General features: G+C 43.6%; 1 protein-coding gene across 1 annotated transcript; it reads left to right on the top strand.

Moving 5' to 3' along the window:
• The first annotated feature begins 199 nt into the window (after positions 1–199).
• On the top strand, positions 200–10,627 carry LOC115460746 (olfactory receptor 1019-like). The gene is made up of 2 exons (XM_030190500.1): positions 200–420; positions 9,697–10,627. Exons 1-2 carry the CDS (start codon positions 200–202, stop codon positions 10,625–10,627), a joined length of 1,152 nt encoding a protein of 383 aa, XP_030046360.1.
• Positions 10,628–25,369: the final 14,742 nt, after the last annotated feature.

The following is a 25,369-nucleotide window of genomic DNA, read 5'->3' as shown; positions in this document are numbered from 1 at the left end:
TTTAAATATGAATACTGTGTTAATATGCTGGAAGCCAACCTCTTGCAATGGAAAAAAAAACCCTGTATGGGCCACATAATGAAGCTTCAAAGTGGTTGACCTGGGAATCTTGTTGCAACAGATGTGCTAGATGCTAGGAATGTCCTCCATGAGAAAGTGAGGAACACAAAAATGGTAATAGGATTAAAAACAAACAAACATGGGATATACACAGAATATCCATGACAACAAGGTTATGAAAATGAATGCTGCAGGTACAAGTGATTTCATCTCTGTTCTTCCAAGAAGCCATCCAATTAATCTGCCTATAGTGGCAGTTACAACCCCAAAACATCACTGGCACTATTTAGTGCTTCTAGGAAGTTTTGAGTTCAACAGAGGAATAAATATATTAGACTTCCAAGCTTATTTACAAGATGGGTAAACCCAAAACTTCAACAAGTAAAAGAGGGTTATACTATAAAATGTCTAGGTGTTGACTTAAGTGTTAGTAGCAAAATTAGAGATTGCAAGACTTTTGGGAAGTTATCAATGTGGGCAATCATGAACTCATGCTATTTTAACACAGGTCTCATTTAATATAATGAGAGCTAGTTACTAATAACCTAGGTTAACAGTAAAATAACATGTCTTAATGGTAGCCCATGTTGATAACTTTCCCCCTCAGCTGCCTACCAGAAAGAGTTACGGAGACAATTAGAGAAGGACGTTTCAGGTGGATATGGTGTTGTAGGTATGAGTATAGAAAGCTGGATAAGAGAGTTATAGAGAGGTTAGGCCACAGATGAGACCTCATTGGTTCATCTATACAAGTGAGAACTGGGCATACTGGATGGGCTATTCACCATTTTATTATGTTACCACGTAATGTAATGCCAATTATAACATGCGTTACTGTTACATAGGATGAACAGTATATATTTCTTCATCAAGTAAAAAAAAAATCCTTACTTCTGCTTCACCCTCCCTCCACTCTCACAGGAACAGACTATCTAACAAAACAGAAAGAGTGGTATAAAATTACACTTTCCCAAAGCTACACAATAATAATAATAATATTGGACATCATGAGGTAGATGTGCCCGTGCTGCCACACGCAATGAAAGATATAGACTTGCAGGCCTAATTTATGTATGTTTTCCGTGTAGTTTCTGTATAAGTATCCCTTTGAAAATCCACATATAATTCTAAATGCGGGTTATGGTGCTGGTTATTTTAGAAGCCCTCTTCTTAACTTACATATGTAAATACCAATATTTTCACATTTATCTTGGATATATGTAGTAAACCTGTTTTTAGAAAACTGGGATTTACAATACAGGTGGAGGAGTGGCCTAGTGGTTAGATCACTTCTCTTGACATCCAGAGGTGGCCTGTTCAAATCTCACTGCTGCTCTTTGTGATCTTGTGCAAGTCACTTAATCCTCCATTGCCTTAGGTACAAACTTAGATTGTGAGCTCTCCTGGGACAGAGAAATATCCAGAGTACCTGAATGTAACTACCTTGAGCTGCTACTGAAAAGGTGTGAGCAAAATCTAAATAAAATGAAATTTAAAAAAAAACTACATGCAGAGGGCAGGAAAGCAGGGTTTGGGCAGAACAAAAACCTTCCATGTTTTTTCCACATTTCAGAGCCCCTTATTCATCCACACACATGTGAATGACTAAGGGGCTCATTTTCAAAGCACTTAGAATTACAAAGTTCCATAGTGCCTTGAAAATACACCTCCACACATATTAACACCAGGATTTATACCTAGGCATTTATATGTAGGCAGAAACTGTAACCTGACTGCTCTGTTCTGTTTTCACTTTTTATCTGCAGTAATGCACATTATGGTTATGATATCTAAATTCTGCAGCTGCTCATCTCTCCCTTTAGTCTTTTGTTTAAGATGTATTAAATGGAAATTACTATGCTGCTTTAGGACTTAAGTCACATTATTTTCCCCTTAACGTGACTTAAAGGGCCCTAACACAGACTGAGTTGTTTTACCGTGGTGATATTCAGGTTGCAGCGGATTACATAGTAATGAGATGCAAAATGTTCAAATGCAGATAAATAAGTACCCGATAAGTGCTGTACAGTGCAATTTACATTCTGGACTTAAAATCATGGTTATATTACCATCCTAGAAGCATCAAACATAGAGACAACTTTTCCAAAATGATTTGGGGTGCTCAACACAGCACACGTTTTATAAGGAGCCCCCTAGTTTCAGGCATCGGGAAGACACGTAAAACTCACCTCATATAGAATACAAACTAGCAGAAAAGCATTCACCATTTTTCGATGCCATGTACTTTCCCCAACAGGCAAGTTCATAAGTAGAGATTGAGCAGATCATGGAAATACTCATGTAAATGACAGTATTCTATAATTTACATATGTTCTGGCTTATTTGCAGTATAATTAGTACTGGCTAACATCTAGGCATGAGCATTTATACCAGCCTGGGGGTGATGTAACTGATCACCTTTTAAATGTAGAGGCATTTTCTGCAACTTACACTAATTTTCTGTGAAAAAGAAGTAGTCACCTACTTTCCTTTATAGAATAGCCTTGACATAGGTGCCTGCTTACACCCTTATGTTAGGCACTACACGTTACAGAATTTCCCCTTATCTCATAATTTAGAAGGATATGGGTTGGGGCATGACTACAGCAATACCCAGCCACATAGATCACACACTCAAAAAGATATCCTTGAGCTGAGTCAGGAATCTATTAGTAGAGCAGTACTAGAAGCAAGAAAGGAAGCCAGGGCTCAGTAACTGCTGCTCCAAGAGGGAAGCCAAACCAAGAAACACATATAGTTTGGAGGCAGTGTGCCCCTTGTCCTTTTCCAAATTCCACCCTTCTCTCCTGTCACCTCTTCCTGCTGCTGCCGTGTACAATGAGCCATTTGGTCCATTCCCACTGTCTCCTAGGGATATAACGGGGGAGGGGGGTGGGGAGTGAGATTGTTTTTTTTTTCTTTTTTTTGTGAAAGAAAAATTATGTTCCTCTACATTCCTCTTTCAATGTGGAACTTGACTATAGGTCCTCTCCCTTACACTTTTGCCACATAGGAGCAAATCTTGAGATTTTTCACATCATGACATCACATAACCCACAACTCTCTCATACTCCCCCCACGTCCTTCCAATATAATAACATATTTATCCTATTGACCATAGGGCTGGAGAAGAACAGCTAAATACTAGCTACTCCCCACCCCTGACCCAGCATAATGACACTTTTGCTCCATTCCTACTGTCTCCCAGAGATGTAATGGAGGGAAGGGGGTGATTGTTTTATTTTTGTGAAAATATGAAATGATGTTCCCATTCATTCCTTTTTCAATGTGGACTATAGGTCCTCTCCCTTACACTGTTGTCACATAGGAGCAAATTTTGAGATTTTTCAGACCATGACATCACATAACCCACAATTCTCTCCTACTCCCCCCAAATCCCTCCAATATAATAACATATTTATCCTATTGACCATAGGGCTGGAGAAGAACAGCTAAATGCCAGCTACTCCCCACCCTTGACCCAGCCCAGCTAGCACTAAAATATTTATTAAATGTAAACTATTTTCAACCTTTGTGTCTGTAGTTTTCCATCCTTTGTCTCTGCTCATTCTTGGCCTTCTCTTGTTTTTTCTCTGCCTTCACATTCCTTCCTTTTTATGAATTTCCTTCCAATCTTCTTCTCATTTCTTTCATTTCTCTTTCCCTTATGTGTTTGTCGCTCTATAGCCTGTCTCTCTGTCTTCTCTCATCTCACTTCCTTCTAGTCTCACCCCCTCTCATGCCACTTCTTACTCTTTTCCCCACTTTCATGTCTCTTCTCTCCATCACAATCTCTTCTCGCCTTTCTTTCAGTCCCTCTTTCCACAATCCCACACAGTTACTCTTCATCTCTTTCAGCTCCTCATCCCTCTACAACTTGTGTTCCCTCTGTCTGCTATTCTTCCTCTCTCCTTGATTGTCTCCTTCTCCCATCACAACCCATGGTCCCTCCCTAATTTCCTCTCACCCTCACAGCCTGTTTCTACTCTTCTCTCAGATCCACTCCCAGTCCCTATCCCTGTCTCCCAGCCCAGCAGTATTCTGTCTCCCAGCCATTAATCCCTTTCAGTCCCTTTCACCCCTTTCTAGCACCCTCCATTGCCCTCCAACAGCTCCATTCCCAGCCTCTCAGTCAGATCTTTTCTGCATTTTCTACCCCATCCCTGCAGAATTATCTCCTCCTTCCAATAATTCATTTCAGTTCCCTTCAACCCTTCCCAGCCCTCTCTATTCCTCTTTTCATAGCTCCATTCCCAGCCTATGTACCCATCACCCAGCCTCTCTTACTCTTACAGCTGCTTTCTTCCATCTCCATCTCTTCACAGCAATATTTTCCTTCCCAGCCAGTAACTCCTTTCAATCCCCTTCTCTCTTCCTAGCCCCTTGATATCCTTCCTAGCTCCTGAATTCTTTTCCCCACAGCTCTACTCCCAGTCTCTGGCCCCTTAACCAGTTTTTCTTCCCATTTCAGATGCATTCTGCCACCTCCAGTTCTTCACTGCAACATTCTGTCTCCCAACCAGCAATCCCTTTTCAATCTCCTTCATCTCTTCCTATCCCCTTTCTTTCTTGTTTAGTGCTAAGTTTGTTTAGCTCCCTCTTTGGTTCTTTAGCATCAGCCTCTTTTTTTTGGAGAACATGTGGAGTCATGATTTACTTACTTTGGAAGTAGTTTTACAAAGACATTCCTTTGTACATGTGGCCACATATGTGCATAAATCATGACCTCTTACCAAAACACTGACTAGCACAAAGTAGAAGTCATGACATGATGGCGTGTACTTTGCTGGTGGCCATGTACAGGGATGGATTTTGGGCAATGTTAGCATATATGCTGTAGATTATAAAAAAAACAATATACATACATATGAGCATAAAGTAAAGGCATTTGCATATATCAGCTCTTGAGATGGTATAAGTGATTGTGTCTACATTCAAGAAATGTTCTGCCACATAATGCATGTGAAAAAACCAGTTTAATAGTTAAGCAGATAATTTTATAAAGGATTTTTCACATGTAAAGGCCTTTTTACATGCAACAATGGGTTTTTATAACTTTACCCCAGGAATTATGTACAATATATTAAAGTATATGTATAACATACTTTTATATCAGCCATTTTTTTGGAAAGCCAGGGGTGGAGCTTTGGAGGAGCATAGGTAAAATCACAATTTATGTTCATTGCTTATATGATACATGAGTATGTGTATACTTCATGTCAGAACATTTATACCTGCACCCACTTAGGAAATAATGTCCACAGTTTCAGTCTAGGCATTATTTATCCTACTTTGCCACTAGTATTTTGTACAGAAACCTAAGCATCAAAGTGTCTTTATAAAATCAGCTTGAAATAACTTGGTCTTCACAAAAGGTAGCATTTACCCCCCCCCCCCCCCCCCCCCCGGAAGATGTTCAATTATGCATTTTTACAGAAGCCTTCTTCTTCAAGTATGTTTGTCACTCAACTAACCCAATTGATAGTGGAGTCAGGAGTGATGTGCAAAGCCTCAAGACTACCAGGTAGACATGTGAGTAGACATGTGTTGACAACGTATCATTGTCTGGTTGACCCTACAGAAACAGTGTGGATCACCTTAAGTCACAGTGCCATTTGTGGAATGAGCTCCAGCTCCAGCCCAATTGTAATTGGTTTAGCCATATCCAAAACTGACATGCAATGCAATGCGGAAACCAATTTGTTGATTTTCCAGATCTTGTAACAAAGTAATCGCCTGGAAATGGCACAAAGTAATCGCCTGGAAATGGCAAAAGAATGGATTACCCCAAGGATCAGTCATTTAAACTGATTACATGTGCCTTGGCTTGCAAGCATATAGCTTCAAGGACTTGGATAATGGTCTAAAAGCCAATGCACGGTGGTGTTAATCATTCTCCTACTGCTCCAACTCCCTTCTTTAGGGTTATCAGATACAGTCTTAGCTTTGTTCGTCTCTTTAATTCAAAATCATTCTTTCACAGTAACACTCATGGATACCACTTCTTCATCTTTTTCTCTAGGGTGTTGGGTTCCTCAGGGTACTATTTTATCCCCTCTGTTGTTCAATATTTTCTTGAGTCACTTGTCTACCCTTATTCAGACATTCAATGTTTCTCTGTATATCTATGCAGATGACAACTTGCTGGCAGATACCATACTGACAGTGTGAACACTAACCTTCAGCCTCTACAATTCTGTATTCAAGCCTTTGCTGAGTGGATTAATGCCAATCAATTGGTCCTCAATACAGAGAAAACTGTCATATGTTATTATACTCATTCTCTTTGGTGTCCCTCAGCCACCTGTGAGCACCTTCAAATATCTAGGAGTTATTATTGACTCGCTTCTCACCTTCAGAGAACAACTCTCTGCTGTGCTAAGATCTCTTCTTTTGGTATTGCATAAGCTGTATACTTTCAGCCCTTTTCTTACCTGAGAAACACTTCACACTTTCTACCATGCTTTTATTACCTCACGCATGGACTACTGTAACATAATCTATGCAGGACTTCCCAGTCAGTTTTAAAATGATTACAGTCACTTCAAAACACAGCAGCACAATTTTTATGTAATGTCAAACATCATAATCATGTCACTGGCTTCTGGTATCTTATAAGATACCATTCAAAGTAACTTTCAGGGTACTGAGAGAGGGGATCCCAGGCAATATTTCTAATCTTACTATACCCTATGTTCCTGCCCAGCTGTTACATTCATTCAATGATCATCATCTGATTCATCCTCCCGTATCTAGAGCCCACTGGGAGTCCACCCAGTCTAGTGCTTTTTTTTCTTTTTGGCTCCTGCACTGTGGAATAGTTTACTCCAGGTGCTGCAAATTGAGCTTTCTTACAGTAACTTTAAAGTTGGCCTAAAAATGTATCTATTTTCAATGGCAGTTAATGCCTTACAGTTGTTGGAAAGTTTATGATTGGCAATTTCTTCTTCTTTTTCCTCAGTTTGTCTCTTTTCCCTGACCCTGTTATGAATGCTGAGCTGTTACCTCAGGGTGCATTGAGGCATCTCGCTGTAATCTGGGAATGTGCATGCATAAATGTTTTTTTTTAACACTGGCAGTGAGCAGAGGCAGGTCGGACTGACAGAAACAGAACTAAGCCTTGCAGGGCTTCGTTCTGTTTCTGTGAGTCTGACGTCCTGCACGTTGTATGTGCAGGACATCAGACAGACTCAGAAACCAAACGAAGCAAGAAGACTTCGGCTGGCGGTGGTTGGGGTCCCCCGCCAGCAAAGGTAGGTGACGTCATGGCGACAGCGGGCGGGCCACAGTTGTTGGAGGTGGTTCTGGCGGCGGCGGGGGGGTGTCGGCAATGGCGGGCAGCGTCGGCAATGGCATTGGGGGGGTTGGCGGCGGCGGCAGGGGAGGGGCTAAAATGTGCCCCCTCACCTCGGCTCTGGACCCCCCCTAACGGTGAAGTCCAGATACGACCCTGGTTGGGCTTATTTGTTTTTTTATTTGTGAATAAAAAGATTTCAAGCATATATTCTTGAATCCGATCTGCTTCTGTTCACCTTCATTTTGGAGTTTGCAGATCATTTGTCCTGTTGTTTCCTTGGACCTTTATATAATGATTGGAGTTCCTTTGCATGATTGATCTTGATTGCATTAATCTATTTCATTTAATGTACCCCACTTTGATGGTTGTCCTTAAGTGGGTTATCAAATAATATAACCTTGAACCTTAGCACTGGTGCAGGTCTTGGGACAGAGAATGGGCATGGTCTGTGCTAATTGGTTAGCATGTGGGCATTGCTGAGCACTAACTGATTAGCAAAGGTTTAGCATGAGGCCCTGGTGGTAGGGGCTCACACGCTAATGGCCATTCAGCAACCTTAACTTAAATGTATAGTGGTGGTATGATAACTATATAAAAATCACCTAAGCCCTTTTCATGATTTACATATGTAAATACTGGCAAGTGAAGTTATACAGATACAGGGATCACATGGCTCCAGATGTTAAGAAATAGATGCTGGAGACAGAAATGATCTAAATAAACTAATGAACTGGTCAAATGGTTGGCAATTACTGCCCGATTCTATATATCATGCCTAGCATTCCACTCGTAAATCTAAGCATATTCTATAACAACACGCAGAATTGGCTTTACAAACTTAATTGGCTTACAAGCCGATCAGCGTTGTTAACAGCACTTAACAAGCAATAATGAACACTAATCTATTTAGCCGGTGCTGTTCGATTATGCCCCTCCAAATCTCAATAAGCATATAAAGAAGCTGGGGTGATCCAGAGAAAAACAACTAAAATGGTATAGGATCTACACTGGAAAAAAAATGAGATGATGCTTTCAGAACTAAATTGATATATCCTGGAAGAGAGGCGGAATTGAGGAGATAATTATAGAAATGTTGAAATACTTTAAAGATATTAATGCAAAAGACACAATCCCTTTGCAAAAGAAAGGAAACAGTAGAACAAGGGGAGATTTCAAGCAGCATCAAGAAATATTTATTCAGGGAACGTGTGGTGAATGCCTGGAATGCCCGCTCAGAAGAGTTGGTAGAACCATAACCAGTAATGGGATTCCAAAATATGATGGATTAACACAGAGAATACCTTAAAGGCAAGAAGATAGATACCAAGCATAGCAACTCATTTAAGATCAGCAGTGAAATAATTTATATTTCCAAGGAGAGATGGTGGTGGTAATGAGGGTGGCAGGGCAGGGGGGAGGGTAGCCTACATGGAACAGTTGGTACGCACAAATCAATGTACTTGGCAGACTGGATTTGTCAGTTTGGTATCTATCTGTCATCAAGTATTAAGGGGAAGGGTTACTGTTTTTGATAATCTATGCAGGTATTTTCGCTATCCCTACTAAGATGGGTCCCTAGTGGGCTATCAGTCTTAGGTAGATTTTGTACCTGAAGCAATAGAGGGTTAAGGGACCCTTTTACAAAGGTGCGACAAGCCCACTGTGGGGTTGCTGTGAGCCAGTTTGGAAGTACTGCCGGATTACAACAGGAGCCAGGCGGTAGTGCCTACACTCACCGCATACCATTTCTGGCACGCTTTTTTTTGTCACACTTAGCACTGGGGGCTAAATGCCTCAGAAATAGGTGGTGGTTTGGGCTCCCTGAGAAATGGCTAGGCAGGAAGTGGTTTAGCTTACTGCACAGTCATTTCCTAAACAAAAAATCCTTTACCCGCTGTGGTAAAAGGGGCCTCAGTGTGTGGCAAACCCACCCACCAACACCACCGCAGGATCTCTGAGTGACTTGCTCAGAGTTGCAAGGAGTTGCAGTGGGAAATGAACCCAGTTCCTTAGGTTCTCAGCCCACTGCACTAACTATTAGGATACACTGTTATGTTACTACAGAATCTTTGTTTTTTAAAAATCCTTTTTCAAACTTTTTCCAAAAAAACAAAACTCTGACTGGTTTTAAAAGGTAGTCAAACAACCAGAATTAAATAATCTCTTCTTCATGCTAAACATCTACTGGGTTCATTTAAGTTATACTAGTTCTTTGGATATGTATGTACTGTGTATTTTAAAATTTTTATATTTTATCCTAACTAGGAAACCTTACTAAAGAAGAATAAGGTTCAGAATTTTTCTTGGAAGAGGACATTGAATCCCCCTATGGACAACAGGAGCCATTCCTCAGTGACTGAGTTTATTCTCTTAGGACTCACCGATGATCCAGATCTACAGATTCTGCTGTTTATACTGTTTTTATTGGTTTATATTATAACAATATTGGGCAACATCGGCATGTTTGTGGTCATTACTACAGATCCTCAGCTTCAGACTGCCATGTACTTCTTCCTCAGACATTTATCCTTTGTAGATCTCTGTTACTCAACAGTTATTGTCCCTCAAACACTAATCAATTTCCTGTCAGAAAGAAAAGCCATTTCATTCCTTGGTTGTGCAGCTCAAATGTTTTTCTTTGTTGGAACTGCAGGTGCAGAAGCATTGATTCTTGCAGTCATGTGTTATGATCGCTATATTGCCATATGCAACCCATTGCTTTATACCACTGTAATGACAAACAATATTTGTATTCGATTTGTAGCTGGTGCCTATTTTGGTGGCTTCCTCGATTCCCTCATACAAACAGCCAGTACCTTCAGTCTGTCCTTCTGCAGATCCAATAAGATTACTCATTTCTTCTGTGACATTCCACCCCTCTTAAAGCTCTCCTGCTCCGACACTTCAGTCAATGAAATCTTATTGTTCTTTTTTGCAGGCAGTATTCAGGTTGGAACTCTGCTGGTCATCCTGATTTCCTATGCTTTCATCCTCTGCTCCATCCTGAGGATGCCCTCTGCCACAGGCAGGCACAAGGCTTTCAATACCTGTGGCTCCCACTTTCTCTGTGTGACCTTGTTCTATGGCACCGTGATTTATATGTACATGCGGCCCAGTTCAAAGTACGCAATGGACCAGGACAGAGTAGCATCTGTATTTTATACGGTTATAATCCCCATGCTAAACCCCCTGATCTACAGTCTGAGAAATAAGGATGTGAAAGCAGCTCTGAGAAAAGCCATAAGGAGAACATTTGATACCTTGCATTAGTTTTGTCAGGATAACTTTTGTAATCACAGATTATGTAAGGATCATATTATTTCTTAATATTATAGGGGTCCTTTTAACCATTCTGCGCTAGCAGCGGGGGCCATTTTTGCCATGCACTGCGGTCCTTTTTACCGCAGCGGAGAAAAATTCTGAAAATAGCCATGACCATACAGTAAGATTGCTCTTACAATGTGGCCATGTGAGGGGGAGCACTTACCACCACCCATAGAGATGGCAGTAAGTGCTCCTACGCTAACTCAGCGGTATCCAGGTAGCGTGTGGTGCTGCCTGAGTTCTTCTGGATTAGCATCATGCAAAAATATCAAGCACTATTTTCCCCAGCACGGGAAATGGCAAGCACTAGGGCTGGAACTACTGCTGACACCCATGTTTGGCTGGTGGTAGTTCCAGATTAGCGTGTTTTAAGCATGTGTTGGGCTTACCGCCGCTTTGTAAAGGGGCCCCATAATTTACACTGTATCCCAGACTGCAAATGGATTAAATATTTTATCTTTCATAAAAGATAAACAATACAAACAATAATTTCTTCTTCTGGAGAATTTACAATTGCATATCTAATACATTGAAACTAAAAAAAAAACCCCATCTTTCTCATCATGTGCGTATCTAAAACATTAATTACAGTTGCATATGTAATACATTGAAACTAAAAAACATCTTTGCTTTACCCAAATCTTTAAAATCAACTCAGAACTATTTAAATTTCAGAAAATTATTGAAGACCATCCTGTTCAAGGAGGCTTACTTCCCAGACTCAACTTAATATTACTTCTTCCTGGATTCAGCAATATTCATGGACCCTATTACCTTGTATTATCCTTATTATTCTTTGTTGTTTATATGATACATATATGCCTATTATCCTATTATTACTTTGTTTAGTTATGCTTTTTTGAACTGTAGCCTACCCTATGGTTCTGTGTAAGCCACATTGAGCCTACAACTAGTGGGAAAATGTGGGGTATAAATGTTTTAAATAAATAAATAAGTACATAAGTAATGCCACACTGGGAAAAGACCAAGGGTCCATCGAGCCCAGCATCATGTCCACGACAGCGGCCAATCCAGGCCAAGGGCACCTGGCGAGCTTCCCAAATGTACAAACATTCTATACATGTTATTCCTGGAATTGTGGATTTTTCCCAAGTCCATTTAGTAGCGGTTTATGGACTTGTCCTTTAGGAAACCGTCCAACCCCTTTTTAAACTCTGCTAAGCTAACCGCCTTCACCACTTTCTCTGGCAACGAATTCCAGAATTTAATTATGCGTTGGGTGAAGAACTTTTTCTCCGATTTGTTTTAAATCTACTACACTGTAGTTTCATCGCATGCCCCCTAGTCCTAGTATTTTTGAAAAGCGTGAACAGACGTTTCAGATCCACCTGTTCCACTCCACTCATTATTTTATATACCTATAAATATAAATAAATATAAAATTAAACTACTACTACTACTACTTATCATTTCTATTAAACATGGAGAAAGCAGGAATTTTGGAGTAATTCTATATATTATGCCATAATAAGTTAGGTGCCAACTAGAGTCACTGAAGACCGATCTGTTCAAAAAGGCATACACTACTGATCCAACTTAAGTAACTGAACTCAGCAACACAACAAAGCCATAACCTACAATGAACAATATATCATTCTTCTTCTCTTGATTCTCTAATGTTCTGTAACAACATCACTCTGTATTTGTTTCATCACTGGAGGTGGCTAACACCTCATGGTACTATGTAAGCCACATTGAGCTTGCAAAGAGGTGGGAAAATGTGAGGTACAAATGCAACAAATAAATAAATAAAGTCCTATCTTTTAGCGTGAAAACAGTAGCGAAGAGTTGTTAAGCACCAAAATGGGAGTGAAACTGCATTTAGTTATGAAAGCGCACATAGACACAATTATGTCAATGAGGTCTGATTTATTAACTGGCATTGGAAAAAATTGTCACTCAGTGCTATTCTCTAAAGAACACTCATGGCTGAGAGTCCTTTATAGAACGGTGCACAGCACTGATCGGGGGTCATGACGTACACCTGCTGAAATCTGGTGTAAATCCTCGGACATCCCCAGTGTTATGCTATGTTATGTGATTCTTATATTCCGTGGTTCAAAAGAGATTCTAAGTGGATTGCAAACAATAAGTCCTTCTTCTGGAGAATTTACAATTGTATATCTAATACATTGAAACTAAAAAAAAAAACATCTTTCTGATCATGTGCATATCTAAAACATTAATTACAGCTGCATATCTAATACATTGAAACTAAAAAACATCTTTCTCATCAAACAAAAAAGACAGCGCTTTCCTGAAGGAATAATATTATGTTATTTTCTGGATTCCTAAAGGCAATCTGTTCCAAAGTCTAACTCCATGATGTAAAAAAGCGTTCTAGAACACCACACCCAATTTTTCAGAATGCTCATGCCCCTCCCATGACTACACCCACTTTTGGGTTGTGCTTTATGAGATTGGGCACCCGGTGTTATAGAGAAGTACACAGACAGAAGCTCACACAACTCCTAATTGATGCCAATAAACAGCAGTAACTGACTGTTAGTATCCAATTATTGTTTCTTCATGATTCATTAATCAGTTAGGTTACATATGCATCTCAGTATTGCACTCATATTTGAGTGGCTTTTATAGAATCCAGGAGTGAGTGACTGTCAGGGGCATTTTCAAAAGAGAAGGGCACCCATCTTCCGACACAAATCGGGAGATGGATGTCCTTCTCTCAGGGTCGCCCAAATTGGCATAATCGAAAGCCAATTTTGGGCGACCTCAACTGCAGTCCATCGCGTGGGCTACCAAAGTTCACGGGGGCATGTTGGAGGCATAGCGAAGGCGGGACTGGGGTGTGCTTAAGAGCTGGGTGTCCTCAGCCAATAATGGAAAAAAGAAGGGCGTCCCTGACGAGCATTTGGTCAACTTTACTTGGCCCATTTTTTTTCATGACCAAGCCTCAAAAAGGTGCCCAAACTGACCAGATAACCACTGGAGGGAATCGGGAATGACCTCCCCTTACTCCCCCAGTGGTCACCAACCCCCTCCCACCATAAAAAACTTTTTTTTTATTTTTTTGCCAGCTTCAAATGTCATATCCAGCTCCATGACAGCAGTATGCAGGTCCCTGGAGCAGTTTTAGTGGGTGCAGTGCACTTCAGGCAGGCGGACCCAGGCCCATCACCCCCTACCTGTTACACTTGTGCTGGTAAATGTGAGCCCTTCAAAACCCACCTGAAACCCACTGTACCCTCATGTAGGTGCCCCTTCACCCCTTAGGGCTATGGTAGTGGTGTACAGTTGTGGGGAGTGGTTGTTTTTTTTTGGGGGGGGGGGGGTTGGGGGGGCTCAGCACTGAAGGTAAGGGAGCTATGCACTTGGGAGCAATTTGTGAAGTCCACTGCAGTGCCCCCTTGGTGCCCGGTTGGTGTCCTGGCATGTGAGGGGGACCAGTGCACTACGAATGCTGGCTCCTCCCTTGACCACATGCCTTGGATTTGGTCGTTTTTGAGATGGGCGTCCTCGGTTTCCATTATCGCCGAAAACCGGGGACGACCATCTCTAAGGTCAACCATCTCAACATTTAGGTCAACCATCTCTAAGGTCGACCTAAATGTTGAGATTTGGGCGTCCTCGACCGTATTATCGAAACAAAAGATGGGTGCCCATCTTGTTTCGATAATACGGGTTTCCCCACCCTTCACCGGGATATCCTTAGAAATGGGCGCCCTTAGAGATGGTCATATCCGTTCAATTATGCCCCTCCACGTGTTCATCAGGGAGGGGCAATCAATAAATGACTATGGTTTGGTTCTCCCCGGTCCTAGATCTGCTCAACTTGAATTTCCTAGATGATCTGCCTATTTTTTTTTTACTTTTTTTTTTTTTGGAATAGGCTCCCCTTATCACTTTGTAATAACACTTCTTTCAAAAAGTTTAAAAGTGAATTAAAAGCTTGGATCTTTTCTCAGACCTATGAGGATGGTACCTTAAGGTCAAATTACAGTTCAGCTCTTCTCTTTTATATGCTGCTTTGGCTCTAGTCCTTTGCCCTATTCCTTCTTTTCTGTATGATTGATATGTTTTCATAACATAACATAACATAACATTTACTTGTGAAAATGGCGCCCGTACAGGTCGGGTCCACACGACCTCCAGTCTCGAGGGCAGAGTGGTGATTGATCCCCAACTGGGACGAATCGCACCCACCCAGTGGTGTGCTGGAGCCGGCTCGCACCGGCTCGCAAGAGCCGGTTGTTACATTTTGTACCGACTTGCGAGCCGGTTGTTTCCCACTGCGAGCCGGCTCTCCTCCCTCCCGCCCGCCCGATCTGGTCCCTCACCTGACTCTTCTAATTCTTCGGCGGGGCAGGCAGTCTTGCCTGCCCGCTACCAGCGCTGACTCTCCCCTGCCGGTTTGCACTTTAAAAATGGCTGCCGAGACTTCCAGAGGCAGCCTCGCGAGACTTCTACTGAAGTCTCGGCGGCCATTTTGAAGCGCGAACCGGCAGGGGAGAGTCAGCGCTGGTAGCGGGCAGGCAAGACTGCCTGCCCCGCCGAAGAATTAGAAGAGTCAGGTCGGTGAGGCACGGATCCGGAGGGAGGGAGGGAGGAGAAGTCGCCGGTGAGCAACGCGGGAGGGGTGGCAGGGGAGAGAAGGGAGTCCCTGGGCATGGGTGGATGGAGGGCAGGGGAGAGGAGGGTCACTGCTGGACATGGGTGGATGGAGGGCAGGGGAGAGAAGGGTTGCTGGCCATGGGTGGATGGAGGGCAGGGGAGAGAAGGGTCGCTGGCCATGGGTTGATGGAGGGCAGGGGAAAGAAGGGTCACTGCTGGGCATGGGTGCAGGGCAGGGGAGAGGAGGGGAGAGAGAAGAAATGCTGGACATGGATGGAGGGGAGAGAAGAGTGAGGAAGGAGATGAGATGAGGGAAAAGGAAGAGAGGAGAAAAACTGCACATGGATGAAAAAAATAGGCAGAAGCTGCGGACCCGAAATGAAGAAGAAAGGAGAAATGGAAAGAAATAAATGGAAAGAAAGCCCTGGAAACGGAGTTAAGAGGACAGATAGCAGCAGAATCGGATACTGGGCCAGCATGATCAGAATAACAGTCACCAGACAACAAAGGTAGAAAAAAATCATTTTATTTTCATTATAGTGTTTGGAGTATGTTCACTTTGAGAATCAGGTGCTCAACATTAAAAGATTATATTTATTTATTTAATTATTTATGGCATTTTATCCCACATTAAACATGAATTAGATTGGAACCTGGGATCATTTAAATTTTTTTTCCTGGATAATGCATTGCCACCCCCCCCCCCCCCCCAGGCTCTCTCCCCGGCTATAGTCAGCTCTGCAATTTGGGGGGGGTGCAGAGGGGGACCGGGGAGAGAGCCTGTTGTTAAACATTTACCAGCACACCACTGCACCCACCTGTCAAGGCTGCAAATCTGAGGGCGAGACTGGCGCTATGAAAGGAGAGTCCTGGTGAAACAGCGGACAGCTTGCCGTGAGACTCAGAATCCACGTGGATCTGCCGGTGCTGGCCGAGCATCAACTCGACCCCCGCCCACCAGACGAGAGACCAGATGCCCCGGAAGATGTAGGACGCCCAAGGTGAACTAGGCCGAGCCGCACATGAAAGCGATCCACGACCACCAAGCAACCGTTGCAGTTCGGAGCGGAGTCGCGAGGGTCCACCTACCAACCAAAACCAGCCTTGGGAATCAGGACACCCGAGAGAGCTGATTAGGTCCAGGCAGAAAAAGGCCGACGAATGGCCTGTTAGCCACCCTGGAGTGGAGACTGCACGGGTCCACCTGGAGCTGCTCCTTCACCGGCCCGGCCTCACCTGACAATAAAGAATGACAACGTGGCCACAGAAGCTCACAGGTTTGCTTGCTGTGTTTTGAGTGAATGGAATGACGACTGCGCAGGAGGAGTGGAAACAGAGACTAACCCAATGTTTCAATCACATAAATTGGACTAGATAGGCTCGCTTTCACTCCAATCTATTACACCTCCTTGGTTTAACCCCTTGTAGACTCGCTACGGAAAGAGGGAATAGAGAATCGCAGCGCTGGGTTATGACTGGTGACCGTTGCAGTGTACTGAAAGCAGCAGCATCCGTCAATACAAAAAAGCGTTCCAGTCCTAAGGTCGTATCTGACCCAGAAAATCCCGAGGATCCCGCAGATCTGGCTTTTACACCATCCCCCTAGTATACGACCCAGAGATAAGGATCGAGCCCAGCATCCAAGTGCAGCGACGACCCGAGCTGCTAAAAGACGCGACTCTTGCTAAACACCTCGACTCCTCCTTTTGCCACTGAAGCAACACATACACTTCAAGAAACCCAGCATACAATCCAACAGCTGCCAGGACCGCCACCTGCCAGACAACCAGCCTACAACTCTACCCCAACCAATAGCACAATGCCCTTGTGCCTCCCTGCCTCCAACCACTGAACAGCGCCCGGAGCAACAGAGCTCTGCGCCCAGGACATCACTCCCGAGCATCTAATTGTGAGTAACCTACCATCCCAAACTGACACCAAAATGAACACAATCAAAATACTCCTAATAATCTACTCCTTCTCACTGATCCACCTAACACTATCCATCCCACTTACAGAAAATAATATCATACCCATCCTACAAAATCACCGAAGGCTGATCAACACATTTCACCAAACTGACACCCATCAAATTACACACACACCACCCAATGAACGACAACTACTAAAAATCCACACATCACCAAATCTAGCAGCCTCATACCAAAATATCCAAGTGGGCTACATTAACACTAGGTCCATAGTTAACAAAACAACAGTAATATCAGATTGGATCATCTTAGAAAACCTTGATCTTATCTTCATCAACAAAACATGGATTCACGATCAAAAGGATCCCATAATCCTTGAACTATGCCCTCCAGGTTACAAAATCACTCACTGGACCAGAACAGAAAAGAGAGGAGGAGGCATAGCAATAATCTACTGAACCCAATTCACCACCAAAACCATCGCCAAAACCATAACACCCCAACTAGAAATTGCATCATTCAGAATCCATAACAAATCCCTGATCGATCATCTGAACTGTGTCCTATTTTACAGACCGCCCGGAAACTGGAACGAAAGCCAGCCTATTTTCACGGACTTCATCTCGAACACTTGTGTAAACAGCTCCAATACATTAATACTAGGCAATATAAACCTTCACTTAGAAGACCCCAACTCCACCAAGACACGTGAATGCAAAGACTTCCTAACGTCCTGGGATCTCAAATGGCCTCACTTGCAAGCTACCCACATCAAGGGACACACACTAGACCTATCACACAAACTGTCCACAGATCATAACCTATTAATAACAGACATCAAATGGTCAGAAACACCTTGGACCGACCACTACAAACTAAACCTATCCCTAGACTGGCAGAATAAAGGTCTAAACCATACACCAGCACACACAACCTACACCATGAGAGGGCAAATAGATCCACAGGTATTCTGGCAACTGATATGACAACGAATGGAAAGCACGTACAGACTCCATACACTACCTCAACCACTGAGAGGACAGATGCAGAAGCGTACTAAACGAAATAGCACCCTTAAAGACAAGAATATCAAGAAGACAAAACTCGATACCATGGTTCAATGACGAATTTCAAAAACTCAAAACACAATCCAGGAAACTTGAACGAGCATGGAAAAAAACAAAAGATGAACATACTACACTCAATGCTTGGAAACAAGGACACAGAAAATACAAATACGCAATAAGACAAACCAAAAGGTCCTATTACAAAACTAAAATAGGACCACATTACAAAGATATGAAGAAACTATTTCAACTCGTAAATGAGTTACTAGACACCACCCCTATCACCACAACCAACACAGACATCCCACCCACAGACAAACTTGCTAAATACTTTAAGGAAAAAATAATAAAATTACGCAGCACATTTCCTCAGCACAACACTGACATCGAAAACTTCTTCAATGACCTGGACCAAATTCCTGGTGGATGCCCAGCTGACCGCTTCTGGTCAACATTTACTCTCTTCACCACTGAATCAGTTACAAAAATGACTCATAGGTTTGCCAGCACCCACTGCAAACTGGACATATGTCCCAGTCATCTACTCAAATCCGCCCCTGACCGCTTCATAGCAGACCTCACATCCCACCTAAACTTCATGCTATAACAAGGTATCTTCCCCGAGGAATATGGGAACATCCTATTCACCCCAATACCAAAAGATGCCAAGAAAAATGCAAACGACCTAACCAATTACCGCCCAGTTGCGTCTATACCACTAGTAGTCAAACTGATGGAGAGCTTGGTGACCAAACAGCTTACGGAATACATGGACAAGTTCTCAATACTACACGACTCACATTCAGGGTTCTGCCCCCACCACAGAACCGAAACTGTCCTAGTCACACTCCTTGCTAAATTCAAGCAAGGAATAGCCACAGGTAAAGTATACTTTTCCTCCAATTCGACATGTCGAGCGCATTCGACATGGTAAACCACAATATACTACTAAGACTCCTTGGCCACTTCGGGATTGATGGAAACGTACTTAACTGGATAAAGGGTTTTCTAACCACCAGAACTTACCGAGTAAAATCAAACTCAAACATATCATCACTGTGGAAAACTACCTGTGGAGTACCTCAAGGATCACCATTATCACCATTACTCTTTAACATGATGATGATCCCACTGGCAAAGTCCCTATCCAACCAAGGCCTCAACCCGTTCATCTATGCAGACGACGTCACAATCTACATTCCCTTCAGTCATGACTTGATAGAAATAACCAATAAAATCAATGACGGCCTGAACATCATGAACTCCTGGGCAAATTCATTCCAACTGAAACTGAACACTGAAAAAAACACACTGCCTCATCCTCTCATCTCAACATAACAAGTACAAACCCACAAACATAAACACCCTAGAACACACCCTCCCAACCTCAGACAGCTTAAAAATACTTGGCGTCACAATTGACCGCAACCTTACCCTTGAGAACCAAGTAAACTCCGTAATAAAGAAATTTTCTATTCAATGTGAAAACTTAAACGAATAAAACCTTTCTTTCCGAGGGAAATCTTTTGAAACCTAATACAATCAATGGTCCTAAGCCATGCAGATTACTGCAATTCAATCTATGCGGGATGTAAAGAACAACTCGCAAAAAAACTCCAGACCACCCAAAACACAGCTGCCAGGCTGATATTTGGAATATCACGCTTCAAAAGTGCTAAACCCCTCCGAGAAAAGCTGCACTGGCTCCCAATCAAAGAACGTATCATATTCAAAATCTGCACCTTTGTCCACAAAATTATCTACGGTGTAGTCCCAGGATACATGACAGACCTCATAAATCTACCAAACAGAAACAGAATCGGATCATCATAATCATACCTAAACTTACATTACCCAAATTGCAAAGGACTTAAATACAAAACAACTTACGCATCCAGCTTCTCCTACATAAGCGCACAACTATGGAATGGACTCCCAAAAGCTGTAAAAACAATCCATGACCATCTTAACTAAAAACCAACCTCTTCAAAAAGGCTTACCCCACCGATCCAACGTAAATCTCCACACCCAGCAACACAGCACAACTAATGATCGTACAGGACGATATACAATCTTCATTCCCTTCGACCTTCACGGTTGCCTGACACACACCTACTTCATTCGACCACAATACAACCTTGTATTTGTTATCAACCGACTGGCGAATGCCTTTACGGTATTATGTAAGCCACATTGAGCCTGCAAATAGGTGGGGAAATGTGGGGTACAAATGTAACAAATAAATAAATTTATTCTTATAGCCCGCAATACCTTGTGGTTCGATGCGGGTTACAAAAGAAAAAGAAACTGAAGAATTCAGGAAATGAAATATTATACAAATAGCAAAATGTACCTATAACAATCAATACTTATTAAAACTCTGAAATAAATGCATCTTTAACAAATGTCTAAAATGAATGTAACCTTAAGTTTGCGTTATTAAAAGAGAAATATCACCAGTTGGAGCAGTATAATAAGAGTAATAATACTATGAACTATAAACCAGGGAGCAGCAATGGTGGGTAAAGGATATTCCCACTATTCATGAACGTGCTTTATTGAATTCCTCAATTCACATGCACAAACTGCTGCATTTAGGTGCCAAAATTTACAGCAGCCATAGACATGGCATAAGTGGTTGAGTCTAAAGTTAGGTGTGAAATTGTATATTTATGCTGGTATTCTATGGCAGATTCAGCATGGAAATATGCCAATACAGGATATTAGCTTAGCACCCATGTTATAGATAAGCCAGTTATAGATAACTTAGGGGGACAACTGAGAGGGTAACAACTGTACAACAGGCATGGACGCTGTTCAAAAATACCATCCTGGAGGTCCAGGCCAAACATATTCCACTAATTAGAAAAGAAAGACGGAACTCCAAAAGACAGCCGGCCTGGTTGAAAAGTGAGGTGAAGGAAGCTATTAGGGCTAAAAGAAATGCCTTCAAAATATGGAAGAAGGAACCGTCTGAAAATAACAAGAAGCAGCATAAGGAGTGTCAAAGCAAATGCGAGGCACAGATAAAGAAGGCCAAGAGGGATTACGAAAAAGGATAGCATTAGAGGCAAAAAAACATAGTAAAATTTTTTTTCAGTATATTAAAAGCAGGAAGCCGGCAAAAGAATCGGTTGGGCCGCTGGATGACCGAGGGGTAAAAGGAGTGATCAAGGAAGACAAAGACGTAGCAGAGAGATTGAACGAATTCTTTGCTTCGGTCTTCACCGAGGAAGATTTGGGTGGGATACCGGTGTCGGAAATGATATTTCAAGCAGACGAGTCGGAAAAACTTACTGACTTCACGGTAAACCTGGAGGACATAATGGGGCAGTTTGGCAAACTGAAGAGTAGCAAATCCCTGGACTGGTTGGTATTCATCCTAGAGTACTGATAGAACTGAAAAATGAGCTTGCGGAGCTACTGCTAGTGATATGCAATTTATCCTTAAAATCGAGCGTGGTACCGGAAGATTGGAGGGTGGCCAATGTAACGCCGATTTTTAAAAAAGGTTCCAGGGGAGATCCAGGAAATTATAGACCGGTGAGTCTGACGTCGATGCCGGGGAAAATGGTAGAGGCTATTATTAAAAACAAAATTACAGAGCACATCCGAGGACATGGATTACTGAGACCAAGCCAGCACGGCTTTTGTGTGGGGAAATCTTGCCTGACCAAATTACTTCAATTCTTTGAAGGAGTAAACAAACATGTGGACAAAGGGGAGCCGGTTGATATTGTGTATCTGGATTTTCAAAAGGCGTTTGACAAGGTAACTCATGAAAGGCTACAGAGGAAATTGGAGGGTCATGGGATAGGAGGAAAAGTCCTATTGTGGATTAAAAACTGGTTGAAGGATAAGAAACAGAGAGTGGGGTTAAATGGGCAGTATTCACAATGGCGAAGGGTAGTTAGTGGGGTTCCTCAGGGGTCTGTGCTAGGACCGCTGCTTTTTAATATATTTATAAATGATTTAGAGATGGGAGTAACTAGCGAGGTAATTAAATTTGCTGATGACACAAAGTTATTCAAAGTCGTTAACTCGCGACAGGATTGTGAAAAATTACAGAAGGACCTTACGAGACTGGGAGACTGGTCGGCTAAATGGCAGATGACGTTTAAGGTGAGCAAGTACAAGGTGATGCATGTGGGAAAAAAGAACCCGAATTATAGTTACGTCATGCAAGGTTCCACGTTAGGAGTTAAGGACCAAGAAAGGGATCTGGGAGTCATCATCGATGATACACTGAAACCTTCTGCTCAGTGTGCTGCTGCGGCTTGGAGAGCGAATAGAATGTTGGGTATTATTAGGAAAGGTATGCCCAGCACTATCCTCGCCTCCCAACTACCAGTCCCGCCTCCCACCACCAGCTGTGGCACAGACCTACTACTACTACTTAACATTTCTAAAGCGCTACTAGGGTTACCCGGCGCTGTACAATTTAACATGGAAGGACAGTCCCTGCTCGAAGAGCTTACAATCTAAAAGACAAATGTACAGTTAATCTGATAGGTCAGACAGATTGGGGCAACCTATATGTTCGAAAGGTTAGGTTCTGAATGCAGCATTAAAGAGGTGAGCTTTAAGCAAGGATTTGAAGATGGGTGGGGAGGGGGCTTGGAGTAGGGATTGGGGAAGTTTGTTCCAGGCATAGGGTGAGGCAAGGCAAAATGAGCGGAGCCTGGAGTTGGCAGTGGTGGAGAAGGGTACTGAGAGGAGGGATTTGTCATGTGAGCGGAGGATACGGGCAGGAACGTAGGGGGAGATGAGGGTAGAGAGGTAGTGAGGAGCAGCAGATTGAGTGCATTTGTAAGTAAGGAGGAGAAGCTTGAATTGTATGCGGTATCTGATCGGAAGCCAGTGAAGTGACTTGAGGAGAGGGGTGATATGAGTATATTGGTTCTGGCGGAATATAAGACGTGCGGCAGAGTTCTGAATGGATTGAAGGGGGGATAGATGGCTGAGTGGGAGGCCAGTGAGGAGTAAGTTGCAGTAGTCGAGGAGAGAGGTAATGAGAGCGTGGATGAGAGTTCGGGTGGTGTACTCAGTGAGGAAAGGGCGAATTTTGTTGATGTTGAAAAGGAAGAAGCGACAGGTTTTTGCAGTTTGCTGGATATGCGCAGAGAAGGAGAGGGAGGAGTTGAAGATGACTCCGAGGTTGCGGGCGGATGAGACAGGGAGGATGAGGGTGTTATCAACTGAGATAGAGAGTGGAGGAAGAGGAGAAGTGGGTTTAGGTGGAAAGACGAGGAGCTCGGTCTTGGACATGTTCAGCTTCAGGTGGCGGTTGGACATCCAGGCAGCAATGTCAGATAAGCAGGCCGATACCTTGGCCTGGGTCTCTGTGGTGATGTCTGGTGTGGAGAGATAGAGCTGGGTGTCATCAGCGTAGAGATGATACTGGAAGCCATGAGATGAGATCAGTGAGCCTAGGCAAGAGGTGTAGATAGAGAAGAGAAGGGAGTCCAAGGACAAATCCTGGGGAACTCCAACAGATAGCGGGATGGGAGTGGAGGAAGATCCATGAGAGTGTACCCTGAATGTGCGGTGGGAGAGATAGGAGGAGGAGAACCAGGAGAGGACAGAGCCCTGGAACCCAAATGAGGCCAGTGTGGCGAAAAGTAAATCGTGATTGACAGTGTCAAAAGCGGCGGAAAGATCGAGGAGAATGAGGATGGAGTAGTGGCCTTTGGATTTGGCCAGGAGCAGGTCATTGCAGACTTTAGAGAGTGCTGTTTCTGTCGAGTGGAGAGGGCGGAAGCCGGACTGGAGTGGGTCGAGGATGGCATGAGAGGAGAGAAAATCAAGACAGCGGCTGTGAACGGCGCGCTCAAGTATTTTGGAGAGGAAGGGTAGGAGAGAGATGGGGCGATAGTTGGAGGGGCAGGTAGGGTCAAGTGATGGTTTTTTGAGGAGAGGTGTGACTACGGCGTGCTTGAAGGTGTCAGGGACAGTTGCAGTGGGGAGAGAGAGAGGTTAAGGATGCGACAGATGGAGGGGTTGACAGTATTGGCGATGGTGTTAAGTAGGTTGGTGGGGATGGGATCAGAGGAGCAGGTGGTGCATTTCGAGGAGGAAAGAAGGCGGGAGGTTTCATCCTCGGTGATCTCAGGAAAGGAGGAGAAGGAGGCCTGGGTTGGTTGGTTGAGGGAGAGGGTTAATGGGTGAAGGGGGTGGGGGTGGGGGGTGATGGCTTGGTGGTGAACTCAAGGTTGATCTTTTGCACCTTGTCGTGGAAGTAGTCAGCCAGTGATTGAGGAGAGAGTGAGGGGGGACTGGGAGTGGGGGGGCACCTTGAGGAGAGAGTTAAGGGTGGCGAAGAGACGATGAGGGTTGGAGCTGAGAGAATCGGTCAATTGGGTGTAATAGTCCTGTTTTGCAAGGAATAGGGAGGAGTGGAAGGAGGATAGCATGAATTTATAGTGAAGGAAGTCTGAATGAGTACGAGATTTCTTCCAGAGGCGTTCAGCAGATCGTGCGCAGGAGCGAAGGTAACGGATGCAAGGGGACAGCCAAGGCTGCGGATTAGTACGCTTTGTGGGACGGGAGGTGGATGGTGCGAGGGTATCCAGAGCAGAAGAGAGAGCAGCATTGTAAGCGGAGACCGCTTTGTCGACAGTCTCGGAGGACATGATGGATGGGAGGAGATTAGAGATACTAGCGGATAAGGTGGGGGGGGGGGGGGGTCAATGGCCTGGAGATTCCTGGAGGTGGTGGTTAAGGTTGGGCGGGGCAGGGGGGTGAAGAAGTGTATATGTGATCAGGTGGTGATCGGAGAGAGGAAGAGCTGAAGCTTGGAAATCGGAGGGTGAGCCGGATGAAGAGAGGATGAGTATAAGTCTGCCCAGCACTATCCCTGCCTCCCAACTACCAGTCCCACCTCCCACCACCAGCTCTGGCACAGACCGTATAAGTCTGCCCAGCACTATCCCTGACTCCCAGCCACCAGCCCTGCCTCCCACCACCGGCTCTGGCACAGACCCTATAAGTCTGCCCAGCACTATCCCCGCCTCCCAACCACCAGCCCCAGCACAGACCGTAGAAGTCTGCCCAGCACTATCCCCGCCTCCCAACCACCAGCCCCGGCACAGACCGTA

This window comes from Microcaecilia unicolor, chromosome 1 (assembly GCF_901765095.1).
Source record: "Microcaecilia unicolor chromosome 1, aMicUni1.1, whole genome shotgun sequence".
NCBI lineage: Eukaryota > Metazoa > Chordata > Amphibia > Gymnophiona > Siphonopidae > Microcaecilia > Microcaecilia unicolor.
This window is presented reverse-complemented; position numbering and strand designations above follow the sequence as displayed.

Excerpts from the sequence above, each read along its gene's own strand:
- LOC115460746 (XM_030190500.1), top strand. The coding sequence starts at position 200 with ATGGGATATACACAGAATATCCATGACAACAAGGTTATGAAAATGAAT. Across the intron at positions 421-9,696 it reads CAAGCTTATTTACAAGATGG|GAGCCATTCCTCAGTGACTG; the intron begins GTAAACCCAAAA and ends TATGGACAACAG.